We start from the raw sequence: 15,466 nt of genomic DNA, 5'->3' as shown, positions 1-15,466 counted from the left end.
TTCTATTTTCAGTCCCATTTTTCAATAGGTTTGCAATTTCAGGAAATTATTATTTGAATAAGTATTTTAATAAAGTTACTACTCACATTCACATATAAAGGTTTAGGATTAAATAAAGTTGAGTTCACATTATTTGAATAAAAGTTAATGGAGTATAATTTTAAATTTGGTGTGTTTAATTTTGAAATAAACTCAAAATAAAACTGATTTGGATAAAATTTAATATTTTGATTGTAAAGGTTGTGGGGATATTATAGTAAGAAAATGTCAAATAAAATGGAGTAAGATTTTAATGCAATTCATATTTTAATTGAGCTTGTATCTTTTACAAATCATTAAACAAATTCATTTCCCTAATCTGTAAAAAGACTTTCTTCAATAATTCAATAATGGATTTTAGTAATTGCAAAGTATTGCTAGTATTTCTACTCAATGCTTATTATAGGATTATACATTTTGCAATCAAATCAATTAATAGTATTAACTTTTAAAAAATTATCTCTGTAATTCAATGATCCTGCTTATCCACAGTCATAGAAAGTTATTTTAAAAAGGGAAAAAAAAGTTCCATAGAGGGAAAAGTAATAGTAGTAATGTACAAGAAATGTTGATTACAAGGCAATTGTAGCATATTCCAAATGCCTATAATATTAGAACATTAGCAGCTCAAACTGTTAATGCCACTGCTTCTCATTATTATTGAATCAAGAGGCTAAAACAAGGGAACCCAAACAGTTCTGTTTGAAACACTAACAACGACGAGACGCTCTAAGCTTCAAATGGCGATTTCCGAGGTTGCAGGAGCAGGTTCTGGGTGGTAGTGCAGTATCTCCTCCCACATCATTTCTCTAATCATCCCTTCCTCTAGATCCTCATCTATGTCGAGGTTGATTGGGACCTGCGCTGGAGGATCACATCTTGGGTCGTACAGGGGAGACATGTACGGGTGCTGGAGCGCGTCAGTGACGCTTATCCTCTTTGAAGGGTCGAAGACGAGCATCTTCTGTAACAGATCAATTGCCAGAGGATGAGCATGGGGATAGAGACGGGTAAAGGGGGTCCCTAGGGAGTACGGGAGAGTTCTGATGTATTTCTTCGCCTTTGGATTGTCGATGAAATCAAGATCGTCTTCTTTCTGGCTGCCAAGGATGTTGATGATCAACTTTAGCTGATTGAGACACTCTGTCCCAGGAAATATAGGCTTTCGACCAAGGAGTTCTGCAAAGATGCAACCGACAGACCATACATCTATAGACGTGCCATAGTTGTCACAGCAGAGAAGGAGCTCTGGTGCCCGATACCAGCGAGTAACCACATACTCGGTCATGAACTGACCTTTACTGCTGCTCGTACGAGCAAGCCCGAAATCACATATTTTAAGATCACAGTTGGCGTTGATGAGCAAGTTCCCGGGCTTTAAATCACGATGAAGAATATTTGCTGAGTGAAGATACTTCAGACCTCTCAGTAACTGCAACAGTTTTTAATAGTAGCATAAAAGGTGAAGCAGCCGATCGAGCAAGATCCGTCTATCATAATTGTATATACATATATATGAATATAATCATAAAATGAAATAACAGTGACATGAAAAATGAAAGTAAATCAGGCATTCATTACAGATGATCACTGAAAGCTCAAAATACTCATCTGAAGAACAATATTAGGCCGTATCCAGATTATTAGCATCACAAATATACCAAACAAGTATGTGCACAATCCCTTTGGCACAAGCAAAAGAAATTTATCATCCTTCATATAAATAAAGTAGAACAGTTACAACTGCCATGATTTGTGCTTATGCTCCACGGCAACAGTAGAGTACAAGCAAGAAACAGACATTGATTAAGGCATTACCAAAATGAATACATAAGAGAAAATCCATCATTGTAATACAACTTCAATGCAAAAGGTCAAGCAAGCCACTAAGCACTATTATTATGAAGTCGGGAATTCCAGCAAAGATTAACAGTTCACATTCATTTACAGGCCGATTGGAACAGAGGTGGCGTTACCGGTAATTTCAGCAATCCGTTCTCATTCTACAGGGATAATAGCAACCAAATAAAGAAAACTAAGAAATAACCATTTTAGAGGTATTAGGAAACTACTCATGGAACATACCTGGAAAAGGAAATACTGGCAATGGTCATTTGTAAGTGCTTGAGAGGACTTGACGATCTGATGCAAATCCGTATCCATAAGCTCGTAAACCAAGTACACATCTTTGAAGTTTCCCTTTTGTACAGGGTGCATGACATCTTTAAGAGCAATCACATTTTCATGTCTGAGATGCCGGAGAAGCTTCAGTTCGCGTAAAGTTCTTAGTGCATCAACACGATTTTCAAAGACATTGTGAATTTTCTTGATAGCAACCTTTTCATTAGTTTCTCTATTAACTGAAGAACACACTATGCCATTGGCACCTCGACCTATGGGCTTGATCGGGATATATTTTGTATCAATCTCAAAAAGCGTCTGCCACATGGAGTAGTAATGTTTTCCTTCAGAACCGACCCCATTTGGAGGTTCCACTGGCGTTGCCATACTAAAATAGCCATTATCAAAATTTTAGAGAAGGAAATAGGCATTCTACAAAGGAAATACTTTCCTAAAAAAGTGTCATAACAAGTAATTCGATAAACAGCTCTCATCTGCCTAAACAATTACTTAGATGTAGACGTAATAAGCAGAACACAATATCAATACTTAAATAAGCAGAACAATGCATCATTTCCTTTTAAAAGCTTATCCAACTTTACCACAAAACAAAATCTCTCCACCTTTCAGCAAGATAATCTGCAGTCTATCCTAACAATTAAGCAATAAAATATAAACTAATGTTTGACTACTTGAGGGAACGGTAAATGGTATTCTCACAAATACTAACATACAACGGCAATGATTCATCATTCCTGATCTAGCTAAAAGTGCATCTATACAGGTATTGGAGGCTGACAACTCCAAATTCAGCTGTATATCATTTAACTATAACTCATACCCATCACAAACACAGCATAACTGGTAAGGGATAAGCAGTAAACACAAATATGAAAAGGGAAACAATATTAGGGGAAAATTTTCAACACCAAAAGACTTGTGAATTATAAGGAATAACAGAAGCTCACTACAAATGACCAGAGGTTTTTTTGTTCAAATTATTGAAGGAGACAACCAAGTACAATCTAAACAAAGAATCGATTTTTTACATAAAACAAATGACAGGTAAACATAATTGAGCACTTCGACAACGGAAAACAGAAGAACAATGATTCACAAAAAAAAGAGAGGAGAAGAAAAAAGCACACTCTTTTACCTCGATATTGTCCTGAAATATCTTCAATCCGCGCCTCAGACCTCAGAATCATTCATTCTCCCGTCGAATTGCGACTTGTTGCTCAAATTAGCCATAAACCGTGCCGTAGATCCCCATCTTAATCACTCAATTTGAGATCTATTTGGAGGAATTTTCACTCAGTCAAAAGGTGAATTCACCTGGAACTTGCTTCAAATTCACAGAATAGCAGAAGGATCTGCTAATTATTTACCTCACATTCCTGTTGATGTTATTCACTGCAACAGATAATTTGTGGATAATTTGATATTTTCAAGGAAAAAAATAATGGAAAGTAAATGTTTAGATTCGAAATTCGGCAATGAGAAGGGATCAGTGATGTATTAAACCAGCGCCCCCACCCAATATTTTTCATTACTCCATTTTATTATTTGTTTCCAAGTCTACTTTTTTTACTTGTACTACTCCCTCCGTCCCGGGCTACTCCCTCATTTCCTTTTCGGCTCGGAGATTAAGGAATGAGTGTATAGGAAAGTAAAAAATGACGGCTGTAGGTGAAATTTTTTACTAAAAATGGAAAGAGTGCAAGTAACTTGGGACGCCCAAAAAGGAAATAAGTGCGAGTAGTGCGGGACGGAGGGAGTACTAGATAAATTTAATATACTACTTAATTGTTAAATATATTAATTTTTTTAATTAAGTTACTCTTATAACTATTAAATAAATTTAGCATACTTTAGAATTGAAATTATACTAGTATAAAATAAAAAAATTTAAAGTGATAACCAAAAAAAGCCGGGGTTAGTCAGAAAAGTTGATTTTGTGGGTGCGATCATTGTAGAAAATTAAAGGAAATATTTATAAAACTCATAATTTTCTTGTATGTGCCCAAAGAACTTTCTTTCATGAAGCACTTTTCTAGATTAAGGTGTAACAGAAACTGTGTTAAGGTGAAAGTTTTGCAAGAACTACAATAAATCAGAATACATCACAATACAAAAAAGAATTTTAAAAATAATCATTCCATGGATCTGTTAATGCCTAATGATTGAAAGAAGCATAAGCTATGATTTCCTATCTCCTACTTGTGTAATTGATCTTCCATCCTCACCATTCTCTTCAATACATTGCATTTCAAGTAGCTTCTGCTGTTCCTCATCAACCTGCTGAGCCCCTGCTTGCGACTCGGGTTTAGGTTTCCCGCTAGTCGAGCGCTGGTACATTATGCCGCCACCCATGCAAATCAAGAGACCAATGGTTCCCACAACGGTCGAGTGCTTATCCCAGATAACGAGATTTATCACCACTGTCAGCAGTTTGTTGACAATGCCAAGAACAGTGAATCCCGTAGCTGAGATTGCTTTGCGACAGGAGAAGCCAAAGAAGGATATGGTCAAGCCAAACAGGCACGAAAGCCCCACTGGCAAGACCACCCCCAACGAGTACCAATCCGACTCATCTGTGATATCGTGCTCTATCTTCTTCAGCTCCCCCATTATAAGCAACTCCACGGGAAACAGCATCAAAGCCTCAAGATTGTTGTACAGCACGAGCCCCCATGTGTTGAGGCCAATCGTCATGACCCCGTGCTTGATGTAGACAAAATCTATCGACATGCTCACCAAGTGCGCTAGAGCCCAGCTATAAGCTTTCACAGAGAACTGAGAATCGGTTGTGACATACAGCACACTCCCAGCAAAGATCGTGGCGAGGGAAAGCCATGTCTTGAGCGCTGGCCATGGCTGGTGCAAGAAGAGGGTCTCACCAATGGCAACGAATATGGGGACAAACGAGCGGAAAACAATGAAGGTGTCAACATTGGCGTGAAGCAGGAGCTCGCTGTTGGTGAACAGAGAAAGGTAGAATATAAACGCAGCAGGCAGAAACCGCCACATGGTGACAAGATCGAGCTTGTCGTGCTCTAGCAACTTAAGCTGCCCAAAGATTGCAACTCCAGCAGCACTCGTCAAGTACTGCAATGCGGTGAGAGCTCCCGGGTATGGAAACTTCATCACAGCCCATTTATTGATGATTGATAGTAACGAAGCAGAGAGACAATAGCCCCCTGCGATACCATACACTGATGCTTGCTGGAGTAAGCTGCTATACCAACCCGAGCTGATGCATCTGCTTCCTTAGAATTTTCAACATCACCAGTCATCTCATCTCAATCTACTACTAGAATCTATAGACAAGAAAAGAAGCATAATTGTTAAGCCAATCTGCATCTGCATGCTATATTAAACTCAATTTGACTGCACTTGTAATTTTTCAACCGAACGTAGTTTTCTGAAAATGCCACCCCTAAACCCTAGGAATTGGGCATTTCTGCGCACCACTTTCTTTGACAAAATCACAAGTGCATCACTAAGCTTAATCATTGAAAAAGCGAAACAATTTGACATCAAATTGCAGTTATCTCACGAATCCTATTACTGCAATTTATAGATCCATAAACTCCAATCAGAAAAGAAAAATGAGCAAACTTGCAGATCGGTGAAGAAGAACTGACCAGATGAACAAATAGAATGAAGGCTTACTGAGAAGAAGGCGGCGAGCACAACCGCGGCGGAAGAGGTGGCGGAGCTGACATGCAGCAATCCAATAATTTGCTAAGTGTAAATTAATTACATTTTCGAAATGTCAAGAACATAAAGATAAAATAGTATTTTAATCTATTGTGTTTTATTTTTGTGAATTAAGTACTAAGTTATTTAGTTTTACGGATAATTATTTTTGGGCCGTACTGTGGAACGTCTTCAACATAATAGTACGGAATAGTATTTTATTCACTCTAAAAACAAATTTAAGTTTAAATAAAAACTTTGTTTGTTAGAATTTCCTACTTATTATATATGTCATCTAGATTTACAGCAAATATTATGTATATTGATTAAGAATGTAGATTATTTTGTGTTTGTAAATTGTAATTTACATCTGTTTCATGTTCATCATTTTCATTGTATGCTCCATGAATTCCTAGCATTATATTGGAGATCGGAGATCGTATTATAAGTATAACAAATTATGTAATGGTTTGCTTTGGAAATTGATTCGAACAATATTCTAAAAGTCAAAAAGTAACAATTTAATTGTAATTAGATTACAACGAGTCTCGTGTGTTAAACAAGATTTTAAGAATGAAATCTGATTTCATATACTAATATTTTGTACGCAAATCAAATTACTTTTTCAAAATTATGGAATTTAATAATGTAATTAGATTTCAGTTACCGGAGGGTCTAGTTGCCTGAAGGAGGGGATCCACGGCAAAACCCACAACACGAGGTGTCGCTGAAGTTGCAAAGAATTATGAATAGTACTCCCTCCGCCCCACAAAGTTTGTCCTAGTGTGAATTTTAAGAAATTGATTAACTCTATATTAAACGGAGGTGTGTAGGAATAAAAGTCTCACATTCAGGAGATTGACAAACTATATGGAACGGACGAAAATGATAAAATGGGAGAAACTTTAAAGGAGAGGGGGAGAGGAATAATCATTTATTTAAAAAATTAAATAAAAATCAAATAAAAAGAAATCAAACTGCGCCAGAATGGGGTACTAAAAAAGGAAGGCGTGTGCTCTTTCTACCACTTCATTAATTAAACATATTAGCTACTGGAGTGGAGTGTTATCTTTTTATTTTTGGAATACAACTATTCCCATGCATTTACTCCTAATAAAACTTAATACGTACCTTACCTACTCGTCGATTACATGAATTCCTCGTAATATTATACTGTATGAATAATATTTGTAAAAGAAAAGGTAACAAGTACAATATAAATGAGGCTACAACACCCATTTGATTTCACTTTCACAAATCTCCAATGGCGATGGATGCACACGTCCTCTCTCAAGCAATATGATGAAGGAAAATAAGAGACAGAGATTACTTGGCATCGCTGAGTATTTCTTTGACAGGAGGCTCCGCTCAGGGGAGCTCTCCCAGGCCGTGGGTTCGGCCAGCGTTCGCCACCGCAAGTCTTAACAATAACGAACTTCTTCAGTTCATTAAAATCTATTGAATTAGATCACGGTGCGATGAGACATCCCCTGGAATGGGAAGTCGAGAAACTCCTTTCCATCACCCGCCTGCCTGCAAAGTGTTTCTGAGTTTTTATTCCCTGTGGCGGAGGTTTTATCTGTGGTCCATGGCGATTGGTCGAATAGGAAGAAAGTGTGATTCATATCTATCCGACAGGTTCAAGAAATTGAGCAAAACAGCGGAGCTTATGGTTGCCTCGAGGCATATCGCTGCCATTCGGCAGAGGGCTGAATGGCTCTATGCGGTGAGAGAGATGGAGATATTGCTGGAGAATTACCATTTTTACATGCGCTGGATAAAAGAGAAGTTACTGGATAACATCAGCATTATCAAAACATACCAAATAAAATATTCCCATCAAGAGAGAAGATCATGGAATAATTAATTGAATAATTGATTGGCACAATCACATAATAGCCGAGAATAGAATGATCACATTTTTGATATTTTCTATAGTTAGGGAAGAGTCTTCCCTATATAATGAGGGGCTGTAATTCATTGTTATTCATTCAATAATACACGACAGAATCATCTTCTACCCATTACAACTTCCATCCTTTTCGCCTAACATGACCTGCCTCTCTCGATTACCATCTTAAGATGGTATCAGAGCAGGACGATACGGGCATGAGACTCAGAACATTATCATCATCGTCTTGGGTACCTTTCCCGACCTTTTAAACCCTGCACAAACAACCAACAACCAAGATCAAGATGTCAGGATCTGATTCAAACCAACCGATAACCCTCTCTGCAGAACAATTTGCAGAATTCTTGAGACTAAGTATGTCTCACAACTCTCCAAAACAGCCCCAAACCGAACCTCCACCAGAATAATTGGGAGATGTACATGTGCAAACCAAGCTCAATGGGGACAACTACCCTCTATGGGCGAAGCTGATGCAGAGGGCCATCGGAGGAAAGGGGTTGATATCTCACATCTCTGGAGTGTCAAAACCCCCTTCACCGACTGACCCGACCTACACCAAATGGATACAGAGAGACCACTGCTGCTTTAACTGGATCATCAACAACATCGACGCCAGCCTCGTAAACGAGGTATCTCAATACGAGATGGCTCAAGATCTGTGGGAGAACTTGGCCATCACGTACGGGAGCGGCGCCGATCCATTCCAAATCTCAGACCTGCATAGACAAGCATACGGGATGAGACAAGGAAATTTATCATTGGAAAGTCTATGGCAAAAGTTCCAAGACTTGTGGATCTCCATTGATAGCAGAGATCCAAATCCGATGGATACCCCATCCTCCATCGAGAAATACAATCAGAATACCCAACGACACCGTTTGTACCAATTTATATGGGCACTCGATGACAGATACGACAAGATCAAGCGAGAGATCCTGAACATGGATCCCATCCCGACAGCCCGAAAAGCCTACGGAATGGTCAGACGAGAGGCTGTCAATGAAAAACTGATGAATCCAGAAGTCAAGGACTCCGAAATTGGGGTCGGACTCGCAGCCGTCAACCGAAGCCGATCGCACTACACCCAAAACCAGACGCCACCAGCCACCAAGCCCTACCGGCGAGACGAGGAGAAGAGCAAGTTGGTATGCTCTCACTGTGGAGGTAAGAAGCACACGAAAGAAACGTGTTTCCATCTCCATGGCTTCCCGGAGTGGTGGGAGGAGATGAAAATGTCCCGCCAACAAAAACACAACCGGCACAATGGCGGCAGCGGAGGGAGAGCAGCAGCGGCCGTCGCATTTGGAGACCGAGCCACCTACCCCAACACACCAGTGGAGGGCGGCGGTCCACCGGCGACGACGACTGGAGGCGACGACAGGAAGGCGACGGCGGAGGAAAGGACTGTAGCCTCTGCATCAATTGCACGAGTGTGGTCGGAAGGTAAATTGACAGGAGACGCCATCGCCGGCTACAGGAGGCGACGGACGACGGCTAGGGTTCCCACTGGAGGAGATCCAGCGGCGAGGTTTGATGATTTGGGGGTTCCCGACTCTAAAGCGGCTAAAATACATCCCAGAAAATACCCCAAAACTCCCAATTATCACAAACCAACCCCCGAACCCAAAAATTACTCAAAATCTGCACCCCAGAAATTCGGAAATTACATTCCGAACCCCATACATCGAAACCCTTACAAATCGACCCCCACACTCATACAAAATTAGACATCCTACCCTCCATACCATGTAAAAATTCCTTTGAAGCCCTTGCTTGTTCCTCCATGTCCCAAATAGGCCCAAGAGATACCCAATGGATTTTCGACTGCGGGGCAACAGACACAATGTCATTTGAGGCCTCTGATTTTTTAACCATTTCGAAATCCGCCAAAAAATATGTCCAAACTGCCAGTGGGGACCTAGCCCAAGTCCACGGGGCCGGAACTATCAATATTTCGCCCACTCTCCTCCTTTCGAACTGTCTTTTTGTACCATCGTTGTCACATAAACTCTTATCGATTAGTCATGTGACTAAAGAGCTCCATTGTAAATTACTAATGCAACCGAAATTTTGCATGTTACAGGATATCAAGACGGGGACGATAGTTGGGCGTGGCACTGAGCGCCGAGGACTGTACTATGTGGACGAGATAGCCCAACAGAGTGCCGCGATGCTGACTCACGGACCGACAGACAGACAGGCCTGGTTGTGGCATCGTCGGTTAGGGCACCCGTCCATAGGATATCTTCGCATGCTTTATCCTAAGTTAGTTAATTCTATGAACTCCTTTCATTGTGAAACTTGTCTGTTAGCCAAAAGCCACAGACACACTTTTAAGTTGAACAATACGAGAATGAAAAAACCTTTTGCTTTGATACATTCTGATGTGTGGGGTCCAGCTCCGGTTATTGGGGGTCAGGATTTTCGCTATTTTTTGCTATTCATTGATGATTATTCTCGTATGACTTGGATATATTTTCTGAAAAATAAGTCTGACATTTTTGCTAAATTCAACGAATTCTATACCCTGATTCAAACTCAGTACAACCAAAAGATCCAAATCTTAAGGTCAGATAATGGGGGGGAATTTGTCAACACAAAAATGCAAGACTTTTTCAAAGAAAAGGGTTTAGTTCATCAAACATCTTGTGCCTACACTCCATAACAAAATGGGGTAGCAGAAAGGAAGAATAGATATATCCTTGAAATTACCAGAGCTCTTTTGATTGAGTCTAAAATACCCAAATCTTTTTGGCCAGAAGCCATTGCAACTGCCGTCTACCTTATGAACCGATTACCTACTGGGATTTTAAACTTCAAATCTCCCCTAGACCAGTTTTCCCAACATTTTGAGCTTCCATCTTCCCTGTCTCTGGAAGCTAGGGTGTTCGGGTGTACTGTCTTCGTCCACATCCCTAAACAAGACCGTACTAAATTCTCTCCATGTGCCCTAAAGTGTGTCTTCCTTGGTTATGGAAAAAACCAAAAAGGGTATAGATGTTACGATCCAAACACCAAGACCATATACACCACTATGAATTGTGATTTTGTGGAAGAGGAATATTTCTATAGCCAATCCAGTAGTCAGGGGTAGACACTACCTTCAGATAATCATCCGAACAGTGACCTACTAGATTGGCTACCTACTCCCACATCTAGCCCTAACCCAGGGGAAACTCAATCAGGGGGAGAGCCACGGTCAAGCCCTGTCACAGACGTTGGTCCAACAGAGGATGTTAGCGGCACCGCCGGGCCGTCACGCCCTGTAGTTCAGACCGAAGAGCAACGTGGCAACAACCAAACATCAACCCTGTCTTCGATTCCTGAGGTAACGAGTTCAAACACTGATGATAGCGCATCCTCGGAAAATACTAACCTTGACAGGAACAATGGAGCCGAGTGTGAAACAAGCAGTGGGTGTGTAAATACAGAACAACAGTACGAACTACCACCTAGAAGTACACGAGGGGTCCCACCTCGACGGTACTCACCGGAATGGAAAGGGAGAAAGGCTAGATATGCAGTAGCAAATATTGCTCAAGGACAGCTGTCAGAAATGGCGCGAGCATTCGAAGCTGCCCTATATGAAGATGTAGAAATTCCACAATCCTTCGAAGAGGCCTCAACACATAAACATTGGAGAGAAGCCATGAAGAAGGAAATAGATGCCCTCATCAAAAATGAAACATGGGAGAAGTGCACACTGCCTAGTGGGAAGAAGTCAGTTGGATGTCGGTGGATTTTCACCATCAAAAGAAAAGCAGATGGTTTAATCGAGAGATATAAGGCGAGACTTGTGGCGAAAGGATACACTCAAGTGTATGGAATAGATTATGAAGAGACCTTCTCTCCTGTTGCAAAATTGAACACTGTCCGAGCCTTACTATCTGTAGTAGCGTGCAAAGATTGGCCCCTACATCAGTTTGACGTCACCAATGCCTTTCTTCATGGAGAATTGGAAGAAAGTAAGGAAGTCTATATGGAAGCACCCCCTGGATTTTCGGCAGAATTCGGAACCGGCAAAGTATGTCGCCTGAGGAAAACACTATACGGGCTAAAGAAATCTCCGAGAGTCTGGTTTGGAAGATTTTGCCAGGCCATGAGTAAACAAGGGTTCAAACAGAGCCAATCAGATCACACTCTTTTCACAAAGAAACGAGGGGACAAGATAACGTGTCTAATTATCTATGTGGACGACATGATCATCACGGGAGATGACAGTGAAGAAATTCAAAACCTGAGAGAGAACTTATTCAAGGAGTTTGCGATGAAAGACCTAGGAGCATTGAAGTATTTCCTTGGAATCGAAGTATTAAGATCCAAACACGGGATATTCTTAAGGCAGAAGAAGTATGTTCTAGACCTGTTGACAGAAACGGGCTTATTGGAATGTAAACCGGCAGAAACTCCCATGATCCCAAATCACGGCCTAAAAGTAGAAGAAGGAGCGGACCTTGCAGATCGAGAACAGTATCAACGGCTGGTAGGGAAGCTTATCTACTTGTCTCACACTCGGCCAGACATCACTTATGCGGTAGGCATAGTCAGTCAGTTCATGCACCGGCCACAGACCGACCACATGGAAGCAGCCTTGAGAATCGTTCGATACCTGAAAGGGACAGTAGGGTATGGAGTCTTCTTGGCCAAAAGAGAAGACCTTGAAATTGACGGATACACTGATGCTGATTGGGCAAGCAATCCCGTTGACAGGAAATCCACAGGAGACTACTTTACCTTTGTTGGAGGCAATCTTGTCACGTGGAGGAGCAAGAAACAGAAAGTAGTAGCCCTATCAAGTGCCGAGGCAGAGTTCCGAGGTATTAAGAGTGGTCTCATGGAAATCATGTGGCTAAGAAGATTACTAACAGAAATTGGCTACCCTCCTACACAGAAAAGTCAATTATTCTGTGACAACAAGGCAGCAATCAGTATATCAGAGAATCCGGTGCAACATGATAGAACTAAACATGTAGAAGTCGACCGACACTTCATAAAAGAAAATCTCGAGGCCGGCACCATCGAGTTCCCGTTTGTACGATCCGAAGAACAGTTGGCAGACATTTTGACCAAAGCAGTCCATCCAAAAGCCTTCAAGGAGATTTTGGGCAAGTTGAGTATCGGGGATACCGTTACTCAACTTGAGGGGGAGTATCAAAACATACCAAATAAAATATTCCCATCAAGAGAGAAGATCATGGAATAATTGATTGAATAATTGATTGGCACAATCACATAATAGCCGAGAATAGAATGATCACATTTATGATATTTTCTATAGTTAGGGAAGAGTCTTCCCTATATAATGAGGGGCTGTAATTCATTGTTATTCATTCAATAATACACGACAGAATCATCTTCTACCCATTACAACTTCCATCCTTTTCGCCTAACATGACCTGCCTCTCTCGATTACCATCTTAAGAAGCATGGCATAAACATTTCTCATTTTACTTCTATTGTTCTTTCATTTATTCACCACACCACAGTGCACTACATTTTCTATATGCTTGTCTACTACATTATTATAATAAAAGCTTCTCTATATCTTTAACATATACTACTAATATACTATTACAATTAGAAACACAAAAAGTACAACTGCAACTTTAATTAATACCAAACAATTGATTTATCATATGCATGTTGTATCAGACATGGTAATTGGATTATGGAATTATGACAAAATGTTCTGATTAAATTGAAATTTCCCCATCTAATCATCTGTTTTATACTACCAGTGAACATTTTCGTCCTAGCCCAAGAGGAACTATACTGGTTTTTCCTGCCATTTTGGTAGGAAATGTAACACTCCTTATTCAATTAAAGAGTTAATCGAACAAGTAATGTCACTTCAAAACATTTTCTTATTTAAAAAGATAAGATATGAGCATTTTTATTCAAATTAACCAACGTACAATAAAAACACAATTTAAAAGTATTAATTAATACTTGATACCCTACCAGACCCCATAACGTCCAAAACCCTTGATTTGCCATTTCCTTCAAATACGCACCATTTTCCTTTCTTCAACTATTATTCGTTGTTTGCTCATCTTTATATTATCACACACATATTCCATATCAATTTTATCAACAAAACGGGGTACTACGATAAGTAAATGTCTTTAGAACGTCTAAGGTGTTTATCTTGACTTACAAATATATGTAAATTAGAGCTACACAATAGAAGATCTTCTCAAAATAACTAACTTTCACTTAGCTAACATGCCTTTATTTCTAATTTCAACTTTCGGAGCTTTTAAAATTCACCACATTACGCTATTTTTAAATAATTAACTACTTTTGCTCGGAGCAACATAGGAGTCGAGCCCTATAACACAACAAACCGGAAGAGATTAGCTATTACCTTGATATCACATGCTTTGAGATTGGGGGTGTTGAACTTGGTGCTTCAAATCTCAATTCCATGGAGGTTGGAAGAGAAGGAAGACGGAGATAGGTCACATGGGATAGAGGAGGCCAGCGACGTCGCGCCGGAGGGGTAATACGGCGACCAGCGGCGGATCCAGGTGGGGTCGAGTGTGGTCGGCCGACCCCACCACCGGCCACGGAGTGCCGCCGGAGAGTTCATTTCCTCAGCCTCCGACCCTACGCCGTTCGCGTCTCCGCCCCGCTTCACGCAGTGTGAGATGAGACTGAACAGAGGTAAAGGAAGGAAGTGAGGAAGGGAAACGTCTGGAATATCCTGGCAGATCGCGGCTGGGGAGGCGCTTTCAATTTTTTTTGCCGAGGAGAGAAACGAAATTGGGTTCGGTGAAGAATGAGGAGAGAGAATGGATATGTCACATAATTTTTCTTCCCAATATTTACCTAGTTACGTATGCATCAAGACAGATACAGTCCATGGCCCCACAATTTGACTAAATTTTGAAAAATTAAATATCTTAGTTTTCTAATTTTAAAATTTAATACTATGGATTTGGAGTTTTCTTTCTTTATTAAGTTGTATTAATTCTAAGAAGTGCATTAAAAATATATTCTTATCTAATAATTTTAATTAATTTTAAATATATATTTTCATGTATCAATAAATCAACTTATCTAAATAAACAATATCTATAACTTAATTTCTTCTAATTTTAGTTTTATAATTTATATTTTCAACCTTATCATTCATATTACAATTATATTTTTAATTTTTAAAAATTTGAGCGGTTACAGAAAAAGTACACTCTTTTTGTCTCACCATAAGTGTCAACGTATCCTTTTTCTTGTATATATCATTTTTCTTTAATTGCGTGCAAAAAAAGTAAAACGCTTCACTTATGACGGGACTAAGGAAGTACATTGTTTTCAGAATATCCATACTTGCATAAATTATTTAATTTAAATATTTTTTAATATTTATTATCTGATTCGACCCCACGATATTTAGTTTCTGGATCCGCCCATGACGGCGACGAGAGAGAGACGAGTGAATGGAGGAGGATGCATAATAAAAACAAAAAATTTTACGTTATAAAGAAAGAAGGAGAAATGTAAGTGGCGTGTACATATTCCTATTTTATTAGAGCATCTCCAATCACGGACGTCTGGTCGGACGTCCGCGACGGGCGATCGGGACGTCCGCCATTGTGGCGTCGAAGGTCGGATATGGACGTCCCGTGAGGACGTCGAGTGTCCTCGGACGTGCGGGCAACGGGCGGGCGGACGTCCGCCATTGTGGAGTGG

The 15,466-nt window shown here is 40.1% G+C and overlaps 2 protein-coding genes and 1 long non-coding RNA gene across 3 annotated transcripts; all 3 read right to left on the bottom strand.

The window, feature by feature from the left end:
- Positions 1–544: 544 nt before the first annotated feature.
- Positions 545–3,688, bottom strand: LOC121807550 (mitogen-activated protein kinase homolog NTF3-like). Its single transcript, XM_042207809.1, has 4 exons — positions 3,549–3,688; positions 3,317–3,454; positions 2,125–2,548; positions 545–1,471 (listed from the first exon to the last, which is right to left on the bottom strand). Exons 3-4 carry the CDS (start codon positions 2,545–2,547, stop codon positions 776–778), a joined length of 1,119 nt encoding a protein of 372 aa, XP_042063743.1. The 5' UTR covers position 2,548; positions 3,317–3,454; positions 3,549–3,688; the 3' UTR covers positions 545–775.
- A 545-nt stretch (positions 3,689–4,233) lies between these two features.
- Positions 4,234–7,624, bottom strand: LOC121807831 (GDP-mannose transporter GONST3-like). The gene is made up of 2 exons (XM_042208170.1): positions 7,540–7,624; positions 4,234–5,429 (listed from the first exon to the last, which is right to left on the bottom strand). Exons 1-2 carry the CDS (start codon positions 7,622–7,624, stop codon positions 4,360–4,362), a joined length of 1,155 nt encoding a protein of 384 aa, XP_042064104.1. The 3' UTR covers positions 4,234–4,359.
- Positions 7,625–7,704: 80 nt separating this feature from the next.
- Positions 7,705–14,561, bottom strand: LOC121807551. Its single transcript, XR_006051836.1, has 2 exons — positions 14,142–14,561; positions 7,705–8,490 (listed from the first exon to the last, which is right to left on the bottom strand). It is a non-coding gene; the product is annotated as an uncharacterized LOC121807551 (long non-coding RNA).
- Positions 14,562–15,466: the final 905 nt, after the last annotated feature.

This window comes from Salvia splendens, chromosome 6 (genome assembly GCF_004379255.2).
Source record: "Salvia splendens isolate huo1 chromosome 6, SspV2, whole genome shotgun sequence".
NCBI lineage: Eukaryota > Viridiplantae > Streptophyta > Magnoliopsida > Lamiales > Lamiaceae > Salvia > Salvia splendens.
This window is presented reverse-complemented; position numbering and strand designations above follow the sequence as displayed.

Excerpts from the sequence above, each read along its gene's own strand:
- LOC121807550 (XM_042207809.1), bottom strand. The coding sequence starts at position 2,547 with ATGGCAACGCCAGTGGAACCTCCAAATGGGGTCGGTTCTGAAGGAAAA. Across the intron at positions 1,472-2,124 it reads GCCAGTATTTCCTTTTCCAG|TTACTGAGAGGTCTGAAGTA; the intron begins GTATGTTCCATG and ends AAACTGTTGCAG.
- LOC121807831 (XM_042208170.1), bottom strand. The coding sequence starts at position 7,624 with ATGGTAATTCTCCAGCAATATCTCCATCTCTCTCACCGCATAGAGCCA. Across the intron at positions 5,430-7,539 it reads TGGCAGCGATATGCCTCGAG|GAAGCAGATGCATCAGCTCG; the intron begins GCAACCATAAGC and ends GAAAATTCTAAG.